Below are 20,086 nucleotides of genomic sequence, written 5' to 3'. Positions count from 1 at the left end.
CAAGATTTTAAATTCTTACCTTGAGTTCCTCCTGTATTCTTCACTGTGATGGTTTATAGAAGACATTGTAGAGCTGTCAACTATGAGGATAGTTCAGAAATGGAACTCAGTAATCTTAATTTGCTAATAAATGCCACGGTCTTATTGTAACAGAATAAATGCACGGCAAAAGCAAAAAATCAACTCAAAACATAATATACAGTTTGGAGTCATCAGAAGAAAAATTTAAAATCATGGAAATTAATACATATTCCAAAGCTGGAGGTATCCTGAACATCAAAGGCTTCAATACCAAAGTAGTATTTCCAGAATATTTATTCATATATCAACATAACCTGGTGTTTCCTCAAAATCACGTATATGTATATTCTGTTACAAAAAATTAGAAGCTATATAAACAAAAGTACTATAACGCACTGCTTCAGGCAATTTTAAACTGACCTTGGTTTATATCTTTTTACATTACTGATGTGACCGAACATTGCAGATCCCAAGCCCTGAGAACACTGGCTAGGATGGCCTTGTACCTGTGTGAAAAGCTTCTGTTCTGTTCATTGAGTGCTTCTATATTCAAACAAAAGCCTACTTGCATTCCTTTAATGATGAGTGGAAATTTCTTCCAGACAATCTTTGTCCATAATTAAGAAGCCGCCTGAACATAACTGACAGATCCATTTAGGACAAAGATGATTCCTTTAAGTGTTTAGCAAAATCCAAGGTTTTGTGACTAACAGTCTTGCTCGCGTGTTGCTGAAGCTGTTCATTCAGCTCCTGATTTAGAAATGAATCCATGTGTGAAAATGTGTCCTGAAAATAACAGAATATTAGTTGTATTAATAAACAAGTCCACTATCTTTAATTAGCAGTCCTTTTTCTCTCCCAAGACCCTGGCCATCTCCTAGACCTGACCTACAGAACTGTCAGCTCACTGAAATCCAACTGCCAGTAAGTTTCACTTGGAAGTCAAATGTCCATCATGCCTCAGATGATCACAGTTTTGGTGATGATTTTTTTTTTTGCTTTTAAACTGTTCTCTAGAAGAATACCTTTTATACGTAGCCACAGCTTCCAGTTCTGAAGGAGCTTACACACTGCTTCCTGTTCCACACACTTTCTTAAAAAAAAAATAAACTAAGCAGCTCAGATCCAAGGACAAGTGAAGGCAATAATGCAAGCAGTTTACAAGGGTGGTTAGCGATAGGACAGTGGGGAATGGTCTTAAACTGAGACAGGGGAGGTTTATGTTAGATATTAGGAGGAAATTTTTCAGAGGGTGGTGATGGAACAGGTTGCCCAAGGAGGCTGTGGATGCCCCATCCCTGGAGGCATTCAAGGCCAGGCTGGATGTGGCTCTGGGCAGCCTGGTCTGGTGGTTGGCAACCCTGCATGTAGCAGGGGGTTGAAACTGGATGATCATTGTGATCCTTTTCAACCCAGGCCATTCTATGACTCTGTGTTAACTGATGCTATGGGAGAGGAAATATACAGCATTTCTTCCTTCTGTTGTAAGTCAGTGCTACCTTACATCAGTTAAAAAATATCTAACTGAGAAAGTACACAAAGCAGAAAGCCAAAGTGTGTGGTAATATCTGCACATAACAAATAAAGCTTAAACTGGTACATCTCACGGTCATAAAAGGACATGAAGTTACCTTTCGTCTGGGTGTTACTGATGGAACAGGAGGATTGAAGGTCATTCCTTTCATATTGTATGCCTCAAAAAGTTCTGTAGCAGGCCTATAGCAAAAGCAGTTTTTACAGTGAAAGAAAACAGTCATTAGATACACTTCAAAATAATATACCTCCAAAGCAAGAACAGCCTATCCCCCCAACACCATTCACACCCACCCAGCATGTCTTAAGTTAACTCCAGAGTAATGAACATCAACTAAAAAAGACTGCATCTATGAAACAGGGCTAGTAAAAGCCAGTGATACATGTCTAAATACTCAGATGGAGAAGAAAGAAGATGATGTTACAGTAATTATTTTTAGCTATTCCTTTAACACAGTAGGAACAACTGCTATTTTGCTAGTATACTATTTTTAAAAACAGGTCCCTTGTATAGTTCACCTTTTGCTCAAATCAAGTGAAAGAGCTCCTGATCCTTCAGCTGGAGCTCCAACAGCAAGGTGAGCTGCAAATTTTTGCACTGTTGGATGATAGTGTCTCTGTAAGAAAGGAAGGAAAAAAGGCAAGTGTGTGAGAGATAATGGTACTGTATTTACCCATGGATTCTCCCATTTATTTTGATTCCAGTAAGATGTAAAGATCTGCTTCTGATTTAAACAGAAAAAATGAGCACTGTCATAATCAGTTTCTAAGGTTAAGTGAATGAGAGCAGCTAGTCCTATATTTATTCACTTGAAGCTGTTATGCTGAGAGAAAAATCCTCTGCAGTTAACTTAACTCATTCTCCCAGAAGACAAGAAAAAGGGCAGAGGAAATCCTCTGCAAGCCCCAAACCATAAACGCTGCCTGGAATGACGGACTGAGGTGTAAGCTGCTCCCTGCAGAAGCACTAGACCACCTGGGATTTTAACAGATTGAAAGCGCTTCAAAAGGAATCTTATTAGGCAGCCTGCAATAAGACTCAGATTGGTACTCTCATAAGTAGTATGTATCACCCTCTTTAGTTTGTTCCTCCCTACACCAACATGCTGTTGTTTCTCTGCATTGGGAACAGGTTCAGCTCATGTGGGCCACACTTGACTGATAAGCCTGAAGAACTCTGTTCTGTATTTGATAGTAGTTATTTACTGCTCATCTTCCTAAACTTATCAGCTACTCACTAACCTGCAGCAAATGCAGCTCCCATAGAGCTGTGTTCTGTGCATTGCAGTGCTCTGGTTCGTCTAGTTCTGGAAGATAAACTCCACTGCCTTGAGATTCGTTGTCTAGTAAGAGATCCATCTTTGGGAATGTCTACAACACAAAGAAAAAGGCTCAGCTGCTTATAATATACATCCAATTACAACACAGTTAAGTCCAAGAATCAATTAATGATATTCCACCTTAGATGCATTTAAGGATATGCTCTTGCTTAAAACACTTCAGCGCTTTAATCAGTAAGCTAAAAAGTCCAACAAGTAAAACTTACTTGCATTAATATCCTGTTTGTTGCCAAGATCCCAATGCTGGAGTGCGGAAGAACATGAAGAGCAAGAGTGGAAAGCCTCTTCATGAAAGCAAGAGCTCGCTGCTGGGAAACTTGCTTTCTCCGCTTGGCAAGCATGACATCCAGGCACTGGAGCACAATCCCTATGTCATCATTGGTACCACCTCAAAAGCAAAGTTTCATACAAAGAGTAAATCATATGACCAGGAACATAAATTAAATATTCTGCTACTGACTGTGCACCGAAACCTGAGAAATAACATGAAAGCCCAAAAGGATCAAACACAGCACTAATGAGACCCAGGCATAACCATTCAACACTTTTTGTTAAAGACAGTCCAACTTTGAACAGAAGAAACCATACTGCTGCTTCTGTATTCCTCTCTAAGAAAACAGTCATCAAAAATTCTAAAATCAGAAGTATGTATTTTAACTCTACGTGGACTTGTCTTTTAAAATTTGTTAAAAATAAGTTGTTTGCTAACATTGTATTAAGGCTGTCATACCAAACATGCAGAATAAACGTGATCTAATTAGACACTGAAAATAAGAATCTGGACTTACCTGCATGTAGGCTGAACAGCGTCTTATAAAGATGCGTGTAAAATTTCATTGGATCAATATTAAGAACATCACCTATAAAGGAATAAGTGTATTTATTTGTGATTATGTTAATAAAATGCTACTACACTTCAGGTGTTTGTTGTTTTTATTTAAAGATTTCTCACCTTGTCCAGAGAGTATTTGAAAAGCACTGAGAATGCAGTGAAGACTCTCCCGATAGCTTAAGTCCTGTAAATACAAAACTGATTGAGTACCCAAAAGTTCATTTTAAGAAAATTCCACAATTAAGCTCTACTTACATCAGAAGCGATGAGAGAATGAAGAACAATCAACAGGTCATCAAAGAATTCCACATTTATGAGGTGGGCAAACCTTGAATCAAAGAGATAAGCTATAAACATCCCCTGCAAATTTAGCTCAAAGCATTCTGACTTAGCGAAACACAGACCTTAAAGCAGTGCTAAATCGAGTGCCCAGCATCTCTTATCCTCCCATTCACAGAGAATTCAGCCCCCAGCTGATAGTTCTCAGTTTCACTATAGCACTACAGATGTGCTCAGGTTCTTCAGGAAGCGATCAGACAAACTAACACAGTCACATTACATCTGCTGGGTATTCATCATACTGATGCTGTTGCGGCAATTTCACATTAAACTGAAATGTTTGCAGAAGCAGCCAAGTATCTCAACATAGAAATAGTAGAATTTCAACATATTTGTCAGTCTTCTTGCCAACAAGAGTCACACAGTCTTTCAGCAGTTTATGCCTGTTTTGATACACACTAAAGAAGGTCAATCATGTTCTTACTTTGCAAGACCTTCCAGCACAGCCGGCAAAAGCGGAGACTTCTGAGCTCTCTTCAAGATTCTGAAGTATGTTAAGAATACAATATTCAAGGTCTCTGTGTGCTGATGGGAAGAAAACAAAGTAAAATAGGTAAGCATGGAAAGCAGACATTTCTTGTTCACTTAAAGCTCCATTAAAAATGTGCCCAGTACCAGTACTGTAATATTGCTATGTTGTACCATAGCATTAAATTATATTAATACTTTTTTAAGTGCCAACATCAGTGACAGCACACTGGAACTGGGTGAGGTAAAGGACATGACAGGATCATCAGAAAAGAGTGGAGCACATTTTCCTTGCCTCCTTCCAAAGAGAGGCAAGCAGAAAAAGCTTCACTGCCAGTCCAGCTGTCACACCTCTCTGCCCAAGCTTGCATTTAGGCTGTCCAGATCAGTCCTGGCACTGCCATCACTGCCATTTCTGCTCTTCTTATGCTGAAAAGCTCAAGTCCCTATTTCCTGCTCCCTATTCTGTCCCTCTACACTCTCCCAGCTGAACCTCTCTTCCCCTCAGATCAAGCTAGCCACACTCCTCTCTAAAAGCCTGAATGCCACTGTGAAATTGGAAAAAGCCATTATTTAGTGCTGCCTGCAACAGGAATAGGGCACAGGGAAGACATTCATCAATGTATTTAAATACCTTTCTGTGCACACAACAGAAGGAAATAACAATAGCTAAGCTGGCTTTCCTGGGTACGTTGAAAGGGCTCTACTTAATAAAACCGAGACCTCTCGCACAGGCAAAATGTCTGCTGCTGACAGTATCCAGAGGTGTGAAATACTGACAGTTTGGGTTGTTAGGGACACACTTGGTTACAAAATTATTAGGAGCTGCTACTTTGCAAAAAATCATTTCTAAATTACTTACCAGCTTCAGTTTTTTTTCTTTACTTTCTGAAGCTTCTGCTTCCAAAAGTTCTCTTTCCAGCTTCTCTTCTGCTTTCTTCCACTGAAAACACACAGTTGATTTTAAGTAAACAAACATTCCAGCAGAGTAAATGTTTCCAGTGGGTCTGGGTACCCAGATCTCAAAGATACCCAATGAACAAACCTTCCAAACAAACAATTCATGCTTGGTGAGTTGCTTAAGTCATCCTGTGATGCTATAGGGCAACGAGCATAACTGCTTTCCTTCTTAATAGAAACAACTGATTGAATATGCTATCAACACCCAAAAGGCACAAATCATTACCTTTCTTTGCATTCTTGAAAGATGTTTTCTTTTCTCTTTGAAAGTCATGAACTTTTTCTTTGGTGCAATGTCTTCAGCATCTTTTTTTAATTCTACTTCCTTAATTCTTAAGTGAAGAAAAACTTCTAACACCTATGGGAAAATAAATAAAGTGAAAGGCGATCAACAGAAGATGAATGGAGGGGCTAAGAAATCCTGAATTCCATACTTGTTGGTGAGCTTTGCTGCTCACAGATTGTTATGTTTACCCTCCTTATGTTCCTTCTCATCTGTATCATTCATCGCTGCTCACAGTTCCTTCCTCAGCGATGTTAATTTTTATCCATCTCTCCATTTGCCTCTCATTTCCAGTCTTCCTGCCTGATATAACTCATGTCTCCATTGAGATCTGCTCTTCTGCTCTCAGTTTCTTTCCCCTGCCCTTCTCTCTCCTTCTAGCTTTCTGGCACAGCCCACCTCTAATCTTCTGACAGTGATGAAATTCTGCTTGTCTATAGGCAGCAGCTGCACTAATTTCAGCTTTCAGACTTTTTTTTAAACTATCAAAAGATGAAAATTGTGAAGTATAACAGAAAGACTCTTACCTCAGGTCGAACGTTGTAATTTCTGCCCTTTACAAGGCCAGAAACGACTTTAACTACACCAAGTGAAGCAAAGCCCAACTTGTCTTGCTTAAAGAGTTTCTTAACTGCTTCACAGCAAAGGTCAGAGATCTGAAAGGTGAATTCAAACAATTTTTTCCATGACAACAGCTAACTGATAACACTGATGGTATTTACTAATCAGAAAGCACTCATAGCTTGTAAAATAGGGAAAAGGCCAGAAGATATTGATGATGGAATAAAGCTCAAAAAAAACTATTTTTCATGCAAAACGAGAACTCTTGCCAATCAGAAAATCACTTACCGTTTTTGATGTATCATTCATGAGAGGAACAATGAGAACAATAATGTTATTGTGGAAGTTGAAGTGCAGTAGGGCCACAAGCAGCTCACACAGACACTTCACTGCAATCTCTGCGAGGCCTTTATATGCCTTTAATGAGATAATATTGCTTTTCTTCAACTTCCTCTGTTTCCAATCTGCAAAAAACAATATTATTATTAATTACTCTCAAAATGCAGTTACAATTTTAGTTGTTGCATACTAAAATTGTTCTTCTACAATTATATGAAGTACTGATTACATAAAAGATGGGTACGGTTTGCACTGAATCAGCAGAGGCAAGCTGTGATCCTGAAAACAATTTTGCATTTACTATAAAAAAAAGTGTTCAAAGTACCTTTAATTGTTTGTTCCAGATTTTCCAAGTAAAATTTATACTGGCTCACAAGGCCTTCTTCAAATTCTCTCAGTTTCTGAGTTTCTTTTTTAACCTGTGTACATCACACAAGTAAAATATTAATTGGAGACTAAAATTAGCCTGTGGTGCAAAAAGAAACCAAAATTAAAACATGCATCAGAAACCTAAGACACTTTATCCTTCTAGACAAGCATTAATAGAAAAGTATTAAAGTACTTCTGCTTAATACTAACGTGTTTTTTATGCTCTAAACACCTCTCCCAACTAGGCCTAATTCATTTATAGGGACTAAACTGAAATGGAGCTATGGCTCTACTAAAAGCACCTACAAAACTGCTTACAATTAACCTCCAGAATCATAGAACTGCTGGGGTTGGAAGGGATCACCTAGTTCCTATCTCCCTGCTGTGAGCAGGTTGCCAACCACTAAGTCAGGCATCAGATCAGGTTGCCCCTGAACACCTCCAGGGATGAAGTAAAGCAAGAAGAAACTATTCTGTAAATTCAGCACTTCACAGTAATTTGTGTCAGTGAGGTGACAATGGTGTTTAATTTGCTTTCTTTCCATTTCCCTAAGTGTGACAAAAACCAATCCCTTATTCCAAAGTTTATGATGAAAGTTACCCACTCAGGTATAGTAATTTAGCATACTATTACTTCTCTCCGTTACCACCAGCATGTCACCTGCTTATTGAAGGAACTATGCAAGAATTAAGGTTCACATCAAACACATCTGTTCCAAAAGTGTCAGTTTCACGAATACCCTAAGTGCCTGTGTATTTGCTGTTGTTTGCTCTAAACCAGAAATTCATGTTAAAATAACAGGATTCAGCACGATCTAAAAAATCTGAACAACTCAGAAAACTACAGAGAAACGTTCTGTTTCACCTTGGTAGCCTTTTCTGCTTCAGTCAGAGGCCGAATTTTGTAAGAAGGAGCAATATCTTTGAATACTTCCATCAGAGAAACCATAACCAACTTTCGAACGATCACAGCAACATTAGGGTCCTGTTCCATCAGCATGGCACGCAACTCCTTCAACTTTTTAATCTGATTAAGAAAAGAGACTGATGAAATCAACTGAAGATCACCCTCCAAACCAGTTTCCAAGCACAATACACAATTCTGCAAGTCTGTCACAAGAAACGTGCCTCATTTCCCAACACTTAGGGGAAAAAAACACAATTAACTGAGCTATACTTAGCATTGTACAAGGAACCAAGAAATGCTGGATAACCCATCAAAATTTTATCTTGGGAATGTTAAAACTACATTACCATTCTAAAATTACCTGGAATTATAGCTAATTACCAGCACATACTGGAACATTGAGAACTTATATACACAACCCTGAAAGCAGAGCTGAAATAGGGGTTATGCTTAAGGAACAAGGTAGTTTGTAGAGGAAACACCAGATGCAATATTATTCCTGCAGTTATTCAGAGGGCCAGGTTTCTTCTGAACAGAGCTAACACAGTCACTTAGATCTTTACGGGATTCAAACCCCTTGCATCAACCTACAGCAGCAGTTTTACTGCTTGCAGTCCTTGGAGAGCGATGCAATACTGATACTTGACCTTGTTTTACTGATGTGTTCTTCTGCTTTTGCTACTACTTGGTCACTTCAGATCTTAATTTACTGACTTGCTGCACAACACAGGCACACACATGCATGTTAAATAAATGCTACCTACATTGTTTTCTGGGTCAGAGAGAATGGCAGATGCTAAGGCAGCAATGTGCATCTTCCTTTCTTGCAGCTTTATTTTCCTTTGAGCAGCCATTTCCTCAGGAGTGAGAACAGGTGGGGGTTCTTCATTAAAGTCTAGCACAGCATATAAGAATTAAAGAGGAGAGTCACCGGGGAAGCCACTAACAAACACCATGCTGTAAACCACAGTTCTAGATACTGCACTTCAGATGATAGATAACCCCACTCAACAATATGATGTGCAGTTTCACAGTTAAAGCAGCTTTAAGAACAAATCTGCTAGAGATTGTATTAACTCAGTTTCATTCCTCTCCCACTTTACAATTTTACACTTGCAAAAATAAATGAACAAAAATCTTTTTGAATCTTTAAATATTTTCCCCTGAGCACAGTGATAACATATAAATGCAACATATGACCCCAACCATGCCAAGAAATTGAGGAGCCTTACAATTTGCAGCCACTTTTTCACCTATCACTTTTTCTTTCAAAAATACAGTTGGTATATTTGCATTTTCTGTGTCTTAAAGAAAGAGAGATTCTGAAGCCAGCTGTGGAAATCCATTCCCCAAGGTCCTGGGATCCTACCATATAAGCAAGTAATCTCCAAATCACTGTAATGCTTTGGGAGTAACATGGTAACCAACACCCTAAAAAAATGAATCACTAAAATAACAAAGATCCATACGGAACAGCAACAGGACTCCCCAGATCCATCAGTGATTTGGAAAAAGAGAAATAAATAAACACAATGCTTTATTACCTTCTGTTACCTCCATTTCTTCTGTATCTTCTTCTTCATCATCAGCAACATCAGGAACTGCAAAAACAGTGCAGGGTCAAACTCGTAACTAACACTGAGAAATGTGAAAGAACAAACTATACACATCTTGGATGCTATTCTGATTGCAAAATCTGTGCCTTACCTGGCTTTTCCATGGTTTGGGGAATAATGCCACTTTTGTCTTTGATAGGGAGCAGATGGATGAGCTCTTTCTCTGGTTCAGCGTTTACACGTCTTGGTATCTTCTCATATTTTTCAATCACGCTGTCACGTTTACGTTTCTTGATGTGAACAGGTTCACTGATAAAACACAAGGCAAACAAGATCAATTAACCATCTAATTAGACATGAACCACGTGTGACAGTATACTAGATGGATCAGGTGTCCATGCTTAGAAAAATAAGTTACAGGTGATCATATGCAGTGGAATGCTGGAGTGTATTCACTGTGATAGCACCAGTCATCGCTCAATGAGACAATGTCAGTGCACAACTATACAGGATTTTTGAATTCAAGACAAAGTAGCGCTTCTCATCTCTTTTTTAGAGGAAATTAAATGAGCAAAGACAAAATGAGACTTAGCCTAACAGGTCAGCCAACTTGTTTGGTGAATATTGAAACATTCTCATGAGCTTTAACATATGCATCCAACATTTACCAAAAAAAATTTAGAAGTTGTACTCTCCTGTAGTACAGGCACAACTACAAGGTATGTTATCTGTTCATCTTATTCATAAACTAAATGCCAGGGACGATGAATCACGTTTTGAAGGGAGCAGCACAGTCTTTTTTACTAAGAACACTACTATTGGTCTTGTAAGTGACAGAACTTCAACTACAGATCTATAATGGACTCCGAAAACCATGTGTTCAGAGACCACTAGGCTTCAGCAAGGAAGACCACTGGTATGAGTTATACTATATCACACAGCCACCCTAAAACACTGTAAGATCAGCACCAGACTCTGCCTCATTGTCCCTGTGTAGATCAAACCTTTCCTATGTGCTCAGATCCTACTCAACATGCACAGGACCTCAACAGCTGTAACTGTTTGCCGAGTATGAAGAAAATACAGCTGTTATGCACAAGTCTGAGTCATTTGGGACATCTGGAAACCACAGTGCTAGCTGCACCCATTCATGAAGCAGTAACATCCTTGGGGCCCTTCAAAGTAAGACAACAACGAACAAATCAGATGAAGTTTGTAAGGTAAACATCCTTTGGAAACAGAATTTCTGTCCCAAAATCTCAACAAATTTGGAAAAGATACATAAAATATAGAGATGAAAAACAGAAACTACTAGGATGTTAGCACAGCCTCTCTTTAACCGAGACCAGACTGCTCTCTCCTTTGACCATTACATGTGCAGCTGCCCTGGTCCGCTGAAAACTTCACCCTGAACAGATCTGCCATGAAGGACTATACCAGCAAGCAAGCAGGACTGGGACCCTCATGTACAGGCTGTTGTTTTATTCAGTTTGAGGAATGCTCCTCGTCTCACAGCCATGGACCTCACAGGAACGAACACTGCAGAAACAGTATCATGAAGGGCAGCAGAGCTACATTAATACTGAATGTACCAACAGAGTAAGGAAACACTAAACACCAGACTGAAAGTGACCTCCTGATAAATGCATCACACTACACGTAAACCGAACAAAGCTAAAATACTACAAAAAGTAGATGTCACAATACTCACGTAGAAGAAATATCTCTGGTTAGAAATGATGCTTTTCGAGCCAGATCTTCCATTAACTGCAAGTCATCTTCATCCATCATGTCCAGTGGAAGCGCTTCATCTTCCTCTTCCTCCTCGTGTTTTTCAGCTATTTCAGAGATAATGTGCACAAATTAAGATGCTGTACACATACATACTCACACTTACAAACCTAACGCTGCCTACATCTGAGACACCTCACTTCAACTTTGATCTCACAAACCTTCAAGCACATGTTTACATTAACCCAGAAAATGGCCCCTTTAATGTGACAGTCAATAACAATCAGAGCAAACACATCTCTACCCCTCCAGCTGTCGGATCCTGTAGTCAGAATGGCTGCATTTTGCTTTTCATAACTTCCCTTTCTTTCTTTTACACAAGAACAGCGATTATCACAGTGCACAGTAAATGGAATGCTGCTTTTTTTTGGAACAATATTTTATAACGTAAAACAACAAAACGTTAGTAACAATTGTATCTTTTCTATGCAAAAACATCACTGAGCAAGCACTTACCAACATGTTTCTTCTTGTTATCCTCCAGCGGAAAAGGTTTTTTACGGACAGCATCTCTGACAGCCTGCCTTAGCTTCTTTTGTTCTTTCCGATACTTCTTAACAGCACTCTGCTGCTTGTACTGTTTGTTCTTTAATTTGTTGTCAAGTTTTATTTTACTGGTTCTCAGTAACTTGCGAAAGCTTGGGACGCGCTTTGTGTTTTTTCTCTGGGGAACAAAGAGAAAATCCCACGTAACTGACATGTTCAAACCCTTCAGCAAATTCAGTTTCATTCATTGCTATCTCATTCAGTTTGTATCTCTATCTGCACTGAACAACTTAGACCCATAGAATCACAGAATTGCTCAGGTTGGAGAAGACATTACAGATCATCAAGTTCAGCCACAACCTGTCCATACTACCCTAACTAACAACCCTCCACTAAATCATGTCCCTGAGCACCACATCCAAACAGTTTTTAAACACATCCAGGGATGGTGACTCAACAACCTCTGTGAGGAGCCCATTCCAGTGTTTAACTACCCTTTCTGTAAAGAAGATTTTCCTGATATCCGACCTAAACCTCCCCTGATGCAACTTGAGGCCATTTCACCTGTCACCAGGGTGAAGTGACCAACCATGTTCCTGCTGCAATCACCTTCCTGGTATTTAAAGGTCTCCTCCTCAGCCTCCTTTTCTCCAGACTAAACAGTCCCAGTTCCTTCAGTCTCTCCTCACAGGACATATTCTCCAAGCCCTTTACAAGCCTTCTTGCCCTTCTCTGGACCTGCTCCAGCACCTTCACGCCCTTTTTGTACTCAGGCGCCCAAAACTGAACACAGTACTCAAGGTGAGGCCTCACCAATGCCGAGTACAGGGGCAAGATGACTTCCCTAATCCTGCTCACCACACCATTCCTGATACAAGCCAGGATGCCATTGGCTTTCTTGGCCACCTGGGCACACTGCTGGCTCATATTCAGCTGACTGTCCATCAACACACCAAGGCCCCTTTCCATCAGGCAGCTTTCCAGCCACACCTCCTGTAGGATTGCCTGGGGTTGGTGTGACCAAAGTCAGGACCCGACACCTGGGTTTATCTTTATCTGAACGTAACAGAAGAATCCTAGAATGGCTTGGGATGTAACTTGACAGTTATCAAACCCTACACACACCCATTTTAGCCACAGAAAGCACCCACACACTCCCAGCACAGCACACAGCGCACTAGGGCACGCTCCCTCGGCCTCCCTCCATTTCCACGCTCTGCTCCACTCACGCTGCTCTACCGCGGCCCTGCAGAGCTCTGCCGCTTCCAGCAGCAGCGACAAACCCGCACGGCTCAGCCCTCACGAGAACACAGCCCCAAGCCCGCAGCTCCCTACCGGCTTCATGGCGGCGGTCACACACACGCTGCTCCGGCGGCGGAAGGGCCGAGCCGTCCCGGCTCCTTCCGCTCGCTCCGCCGCGCTCACAGCGCCCCCTGGCGGCCCGGCGGGGAGCAGGGCGGTTCGATTTGTAACAAAAATAAACTCGGGAAAGACAAAACTGCATTTCTGCTGTAAGTTTTATTTACACAGGAATCGTTACTAGTGGTCTTAAAGGAAGGCTTCGTCCTATTTACAGTTATATACAGATTTATACTTGAAAAGTAAGAAAACTGTACAAGATAACGCAAAAAAAAATATATAAGACAAATTGGATCCAATTAAAGTAGTGAATACATAAGTTAGGAAAAAATCTGACATTTAGATTTCAAATTGTAATGTTATGAATAGTATATATGTAGTTTTAAACCAGATAGCAATGTAATTACACCACACTAAATCTTCACCCCAATTATGTGGACTCTGCTTCAAACACCAGACAGCCGAGAGCCTCCCGCACTTAGAAATACATCATCATGGTAATTTGGACTTGATATCCACAGAGGGACCAGTTACAAAAACCCACATGTATGCAATTTATTTACAGTAAATATTAGCAAAAGAAAATGGACCAAAGAGTGCAAGTGCTCCTCACCTGCAGTGCTATCCATTTTAGGTTTCCATCCCCCCAGAGACGTGAAGTTGTTGTACAGTATCTTCGAGAATAGAAAGTGTTGAAAACAGCCACTGTGACACACACAGCATGACCCCATTTCTCACAGCTAAATGATGTTAAAGAATTAAAAATCTCTAAACCATATGCTTTTCAGCTTTCAGTATTGCACACTAAGAAGAGTTTCAAGAAATACTCTGCATTAATCTGGAAGTGCCTCCATCACTCTCAAGTGTTAAAAGCCAACACAAATTCTGCAGATAGCTAATCAGCGCGTAGTGTTTACCGTCACATATTAGTGTATCTCAGCTAACAATGGCTCAACAAAATAAAACTTCTGGTGGCAAAACCCTTTCACAGAATACCCACCCCATTTTGAAGAAGCTGCACAACCAGTCCACCAAAACAAATGCTTAACACCACTCAGTTTGAAAGCCGTATGTCTGAAAATAACAGCCCTGGTCTTACCACTGTTTAAAGTTTGTGTGATTTTTGCTCTAACAGGTTTGGGCACAATACTTCTATGGTTCCTGAGTTAATTACATTTGCCCAGACTGAAGAATGAAGCTGCAACTTAAAAACCACAACAACAACAAAAAAAAAAAGTAGATAAGACAATACCCCTCCTCAAAATCGTAACCATCTTGCACATGAACATACCAAACATCCTTATTTGGTCCTCAATACTTTCAAATGGTTCTTTTTGGAGGTAATATTTGTACCAAAGCATTTGGTTTGGATAGCAGTTTTGGAGCCTTCCAGATTTAGCAATTCCCTCATTCCCCCACCCCAAAAAGTGCCTTTGTGGTATTTGTAAAAAAAAGTTATGCCTCAAATTTTTTTTTTTGTTTAAAGTACCAACAGAAGTGACTAGAAATGTTTATTGCATTGAGCTGATTCTTTTGAAGTATTAAATATGAACTCCCCTACTTATCAGTTTCACAGGTTTTAGTATTCTGTGTGAAAACAAATCTTCCCATCAAAAAAGCTAATACTGGCAAAAGGGCGAAGATTTCATCAGTTCATTGCTCCGCTGAGCGCTGTGTCATTTTTCCTCTCACTTTTCACACTTTACTGCAGTGATTTTCCACATAGAAGTGATGTGAGAAGTCCTTCGTCATCAAGTGGTTTTCCACATTTTCAATTGACCTCAACATTACAATGATTAGCTTTTCAGTGCTGGGCTATGGTTCTTGTCCCCTTCTTTGTTGTCCTTCATAAGTGAGGCAAACACCTGGAAACACAGATTTAATAGATATAGAAAAGTTAGCCCTACAAAAAATTAACCACAACAAGATTAGCATGGAAATAACTTTCTAAAGTGAGACACTAGAAAGGAAGAGTCAGTTACCACTACATGCTTACAAAATCTAACAGGTTTCTTCTACCATCTTAGGGAAAACTCATAAAAAACAATTAGGGAAAACTGATCTCATGGATATGGGAAGATACATAAACAATTCCCAAGTCATCTTTTACTTTCCAGCTATTCCTCACATCTCAGTTGGCATTAGGAGTTGAGCCAAGAACACAAGCCAGTTTTTCTGCCAAACCTTCTGCTTCACCCTTGTGCTTAGCTGTAGGTTTCAGCAGCAGCAATTCCAATTATTTGTCATACGGGTATTTTCCATCAGAACTGGGAGGAATTCCCATACAGGGATCAGAAGGTGGAGAATTATTTTAAAGACCCCACTATGAAGCTGTTTGAAGAGATTTTTTCTTCCCTTTTTATCTAATTGGGTCTTATTACAATTTACTTTAGACTACACTGAGTCAGTTTCAAATAGAATTTGGTTTACACATTTGTCTTCCCATAGCATTTTGTACTAAAAGCTAGGGATTCTTTAACAACTATTTTATTGCTCCCCAAATTAGTATACAGCGCTGAATTTGCTTTTCAAGAGGAGGGAAAAAAAGTAACCATCTCAATGACAAAAACTGAGATTCTATTTGAATACACAACCATGATGCATCTCCCATCAGAGACAAATCTAAAAACAAAATGTCACATGAACATGAGACACAGCTGCTACCAACTGCTGTGAAGTCAGGCGTGTAGCACAGTCACTAAAAGTGCCCCATGTACATATGTGCAGACATGAGTGTGTTTTTATATGCATATACATCAAACTCACCTGTGCCCATTTTTTGTTACTATTCTGCATCTGAATAGCTGCAATACAACTAAAAAGTTTTTCTGATGTGATATCTTCTGGAAGTTTTGTTAGAAACTGTGCTATATGAATAAAGTCCATCTGTAGGAGAATATCTTCATATAACCGAAGGATCCCTAGCCCTGTCCTAAACAAAAATTCTTCCCCATCTCTACAGAAAACATCCCAGACACGACAGGCCAGATCAAGTGGCAACGACTTGCTGTAGAGTGTAAAAATCCTGCAATTGAGAAAAAAGGCAGAATTATAACTTAAGCTACTTCAGAAACATTAAAGTACAACACCTCCTTTAAATCTCAGTTAAGTCAGCTAAGAGAGCAGATAATCACTCCAAGCATTCCTACTCATCTGTATTTCACATATTTATATTTTTATAACATATTTTCAATTCAGAATTGCTATTCCAAAACCAATCTCTTTCCATGCTACAGGCAACCCTCTATTTGAAAGCCACCTCCCTTAAGAAGCTATAGCTAGAGAAGTTACAAACATCTTTACACTCAAACAGGTGACATATACAAATATGAACTTGAGCCACAAAGCTCAAAAGTGTAATTTAACCTTTCCCATTATTTAAACAACGCAGTCTAACAGCTCTGTTCATCACTTGATTTTGAACTAAATCTAAAGCTGTAAATACCTCAGTAGAATGCTACATCCCACTGCTACAAATATAGTTACTGAATTTTCAGTGCAATGTATTTAAAATTTATAATCATGTTAAAAATTTAAAAAAAAATCTAGTCTGTGTTTTGCTGTTAAAAGATAACGACCAATTGTGTTTAGTATTAAGAAGTCTATTTTAAGAAATATACAGGCAGAAAATGCAGTCTGCTCTAGGCAGCACGTTGTAAAACCTTCATTTCTCACAAATAATCTGAAGCAGAGTATTCTAGGACTTAGTACAGCAGCACTACTTGCATAACACATATTTGTATAACCTCTGGGCTGCACCACACTCCTGTCTCAGAGCTGCTATTGTATAATCTGAGCTCCTGCTAAGACTTCCAACTTACTGCAAAACTGCATCCTACAGCAGATGACAGCAGAAGTTCTTCATCCCCAAGTACTTGGATGACATGCCATTTTTGTATTATTGAATTCTATCTAATTCAATTAACACTATTAGAAAATTCTAACCCATATAATAATGATATATGAACAGATACTTTACAGACACTTTGGCAGAAACATTCAATATCTGGCAGCACTACACACACTTGAAAGATGCCTGCATTACTGGCTTCCATTACAGACAAAACAGTTCAGTACTTTCAAATATTCATTACTTCAAAATACTCATATTTCCAAGTTTACCCTTTCCTGTACTACAGGCTGTATTCCATTGACCCTTTACTTTCAAGAATATATTCCTATTCTCTTACTTTCTTCAGCAGCTGATTTTGTTCATTTTATCGAGTCACTTACCATCAGTCATAAACAAATACAATGTAGTAGCCTCCTCTCCCCTATTTATATTTACATAACTGACTCATATCTGACAGTTGAGTAAAAGCCCGAACTATAGCAAAATACAAAGCGTTCCAGCACTTCAACATTAGGTTTGCTTTCTTCTCTGAACTCACCAGTCTATCAAATATATGTCTGGAGTGAGACTGTATGATTTGAAATGAAGAAACAATTTGGGAAGATTTTCTTCAAAGAATACTTCAAAGGCTGCAAAGTATTTCAGCATCTGCAGAAACAGTAAAGAACTTCATAAGCAATCATTAAAAGAAAGCTGAGTCATAAAATAAATTCCACCAAGACCTGAAGATCTCAATATAGCACAATATGACTCCCTAGGACAAGGAAAACAAGTGTTTCTAGAGGAAATGTCAAAACAGGAGAACACATTCTATGGATTAGTATCTGGTATTCTCATTTTTGTAACCACAGGTTAGAGTTCTCCGTTATCCAAGAGGACAACAGGAAGTCATCAACAAGTCAAATATGCTCCAAGTCAAAAGAATGCTAAGGTTCAAAACCAGAAAACTGTGTGCATACCATGCTGTGATCCACACGGAAAAAGGCCAGCTGGCATGGCTTGTTTAGAAGGTTAGCAAAGGCAATGAAAGCATCTGCCTCTTCCAGATTGAGAATGAGCACAGCAGCAATGAAGGACATCCCTTGTACCTTCAGGTGGGAAAAGCATCAGGCAAACATAGGTGAGTAAGTTCAGTATATCTTTGGAAATGCAAATATTTATCAGCCTGCAGTACATCAAACACCATTACACACAATTTCCAGATGAACAAAACCATCAAGGATAAATAACTTCTATACATGCAGCTAATTAGATTTCAACATGAATGTCTCTTCAGATGCAGGTTTCAGAAGCATGATAGAAGTTCCTTGACTTGTAATCATGAAAACTCCCAGAACCTGGAATGCAAGAAAATGAAAACCACACAGGCTGGAAACAAGACACAACTTGGCTTTAAGTTCATTGTTAAGCTGTGAGAAAAGCAGACATGAGGAAAAATCTCACATATGGGACAGTTTAGACCCAGGCAGATACGTTGGAATTGAGACAAAATTCAGTTTTAGAACAGTCAATATGCATCTTCCCAATTGCCAAACAGTGTTTGTTCACATACATAAAATTACTTTCAAGTGGTTAGCTCTACATTTTTCCATTTTTGTGATTACTTTCTTATAAAAAAATCACTTCAGTCTGCAGTAAGTGGAGACTATCATTCACGTAGTTGTTAAGTGATAATCTGAATATTCATTGTACTAAAAATAAATATTACTAAAAATAATTTTACCAATTTCAGCTGCAATTATGATAATTCTGCTGTTTCTAGGCATTTATGCTGCCTGCTCCTCATTTTTAAAATGCACTTAATATTTTAACCACGTAGGGGAATAAAGTATTGATATGCATCAGAAACAGTCCAGCAGCTTTCCATTTTTTGTGATATGAATGGCTACAGAAATAAGACTGAATTTACTGTCATATTAACATTAAAAATGTGTGATCAGAAACATTTAATGTAGCTGCAGTTGTATTATCTTTTCCTAGGGAGAAAGCAAAGACCCATTCATGAAAAATTACTAATTTGCCCTTTAAAACTCCACCCTGGAACAAAGCAGTCTCAGAATCCGCAGTCTGTAATCTCACTTAAACACTATGGTCTCCAAAAATGATTTCACAGATGACAGAATTAAAAACATTTAAACATGAAAAGCCAGCTAGATATTGATGCAGAGTAGTAAGCATATCTGACAGAGAGGAAAACACACCCAGGACTAAATAACATGCTGTTGCACAGATCAGCCTGAAGTTCTTAAGCTCAAAAGCAATTACAGCTTGTGAGAAGCATTCCTAGGATCCCCCCAAGGCAAAACGTAAGAATAGCTTTTGTTACTTAGCTGCCTTCATAGGCTGATACTGTTCAGATTTATTATTTTATCATAATTATTTTTTTAACATATTTAAGTTCTTGCTACAAACAATCTTATCCTCACTAAATTCCAATGGAGAAATTAGCCTTCAGTAGGAAAACCAATGTGGAGTTGCTGGATTTTAAAGATGTGACCCACTAAGTCATAGGGCATTACTATGGAAATAGCAGCAGTGGGAACAACACTGGGATAGAACAGGCTGAGCGCTTCCTGGAAAGCTGCTGGCAGGTTTTTTTCGTAGATACTCTGAGTCTGACAGAGTTAGAATGCCATGTGAACATAGCAATTTAAAAACAGTGCCTTGTGTGAACGAAACAGTATTCTCAGCTGTCATATCAATACATTTTTAGCTATTTTATTGACCACAAGAATTACCATCACCGTAACTACTATCAAATGAGTAAGTGACAAGGTTTAAATTGTTTTGAGGTTCTAGTAGCATAAAGTTTAGAGAATCTACTTATCTAACAGGCAAATATTTTAAGCACATCTGCTAAACTATAAACATTTCAGAATACTTACATATCCCACATCCGGTCTATAACATGTATATGCTCCTAAAACACTATGCAGAAGATCATGATAGGGACCACCCTAATTCAAGAGGAGAGAAGGGAAAAAGAGCTTTTCAAAACCAGTTTATAAATATAGGTAGGTATCCAGCCATTATAGAAAGATAGAAGAATAACACCAGTTTTTACCCTACGCATTAGTAAAGAGAAAAGT

General features: G+C 39.0%; 2 protein-coding genes across 4 annotated transcripts in view; both read right to left on the bottom strand.

Moving 5' to 3' along the window:
- Nucleotides 1-297: 297 nt before the first annotated feature.
- On the bottom strand, nucleotides 298-13,214 carry NOC3L (NOC3 like DNA replication regulator). Its single transcript, XM_015867107.2, has 21 exons — nucleotides 13,121-13,214; nucleotides 11,756-11,963; nucleotides 11,220-11,346; nucleotides 9,660-9,817; nucleotides 9,497-9,553; nucleotides 8,717-8,847; nucleotides 7,911-8,072; nucleotides 7,002-7,095; nucleotides 6,626-6,801; nucleotides 6,304-6,432; nucleotides 5,720-5,851; nucleotides 5,396-5,476; nucleotides 4,490-4,590; nucleotides 3,982-4,054; nucleotides 3,847-3,910; nucleotides 3,683-3,754; nucleotides 3,101-3,282; nucleotides 2,797-2,925; nucleotides 2,074-2,171; nucleotides 1,653-1,737; nucleotides 298-807 (listed from the first exon to the last, which is right to left on the bottom strand). The coding sequence occupies exons 1-21, from the start codon at nucleotides 13,127-13,129 to the stop codon at nucleotides 676-678; spliced, it is 2,400 nt and encodes a 799-aa protein (XP_015722593.1). The 5' UTR covers nucleotides 13,130-13,214; the 3' UTR covers nucleotides 298-675.
- A 70-nt stretch (nucleotides 13,215-13,284) lies between these two features.
- TBC1D12 (TBC1 domain family member 12) overlaps nucleotides 13,285-20,086 on the bottom strand; it is a 35,654-nt gene continuing 28,852 nt past the window's right edge. For all 3 annotated transcript variants that reach the window (XM_032445624.1, XM_032445623.1, XM_015867108.2), the window contains 5 exons: nucleotides 19,883-19,954; nucleotides 17,957-18,085; nucleotides 17,536-17,645; nucleotides 15,911-16,169; nucleotides 13,285-15,009 (listed from right to left, as the gene is read on the bottom strand). In XM_032445624.1, the coding sequence (XP_032301515.1) occupies nucleotides 14,941-15,009; nucleotides 15,911-16,169; nucleotides 17,536-17,645; nucleotides 17,957-18,085; nucleotides 19,883-19,954 (639 nt within the window). In that variant the 3' untranslated portion in view covers nucleotides 13,285-14,940. The remainder of the gene's footprint in view (nucleotides 15,010-15,910; nucleotides 16,170-17,535; nucleotides 17,646-17,956; nucleotides 18,086-19,882; nucleotides 19,955-20,086) is intronic.

This window comes from Coturnix japonica, chromosome 6, assembly GCF_001577835.2.
Source record: "Coturnix japonica isolate 7356 chromosome 6, Coturnix japonica 2.1, whole genome shotgun sequence".
Taxonomy (NCBI): domain Eukaryota; kingdom Metazoa; phylum Chordata; class Aves; order Galliformes; family Phasianidae; genus Coturnix; species Coturnix japonica.
Note: the sequence above shows the minus strand (reverse complement) of the source record. Positions and strands in the feature narration are given on the sequence as shown.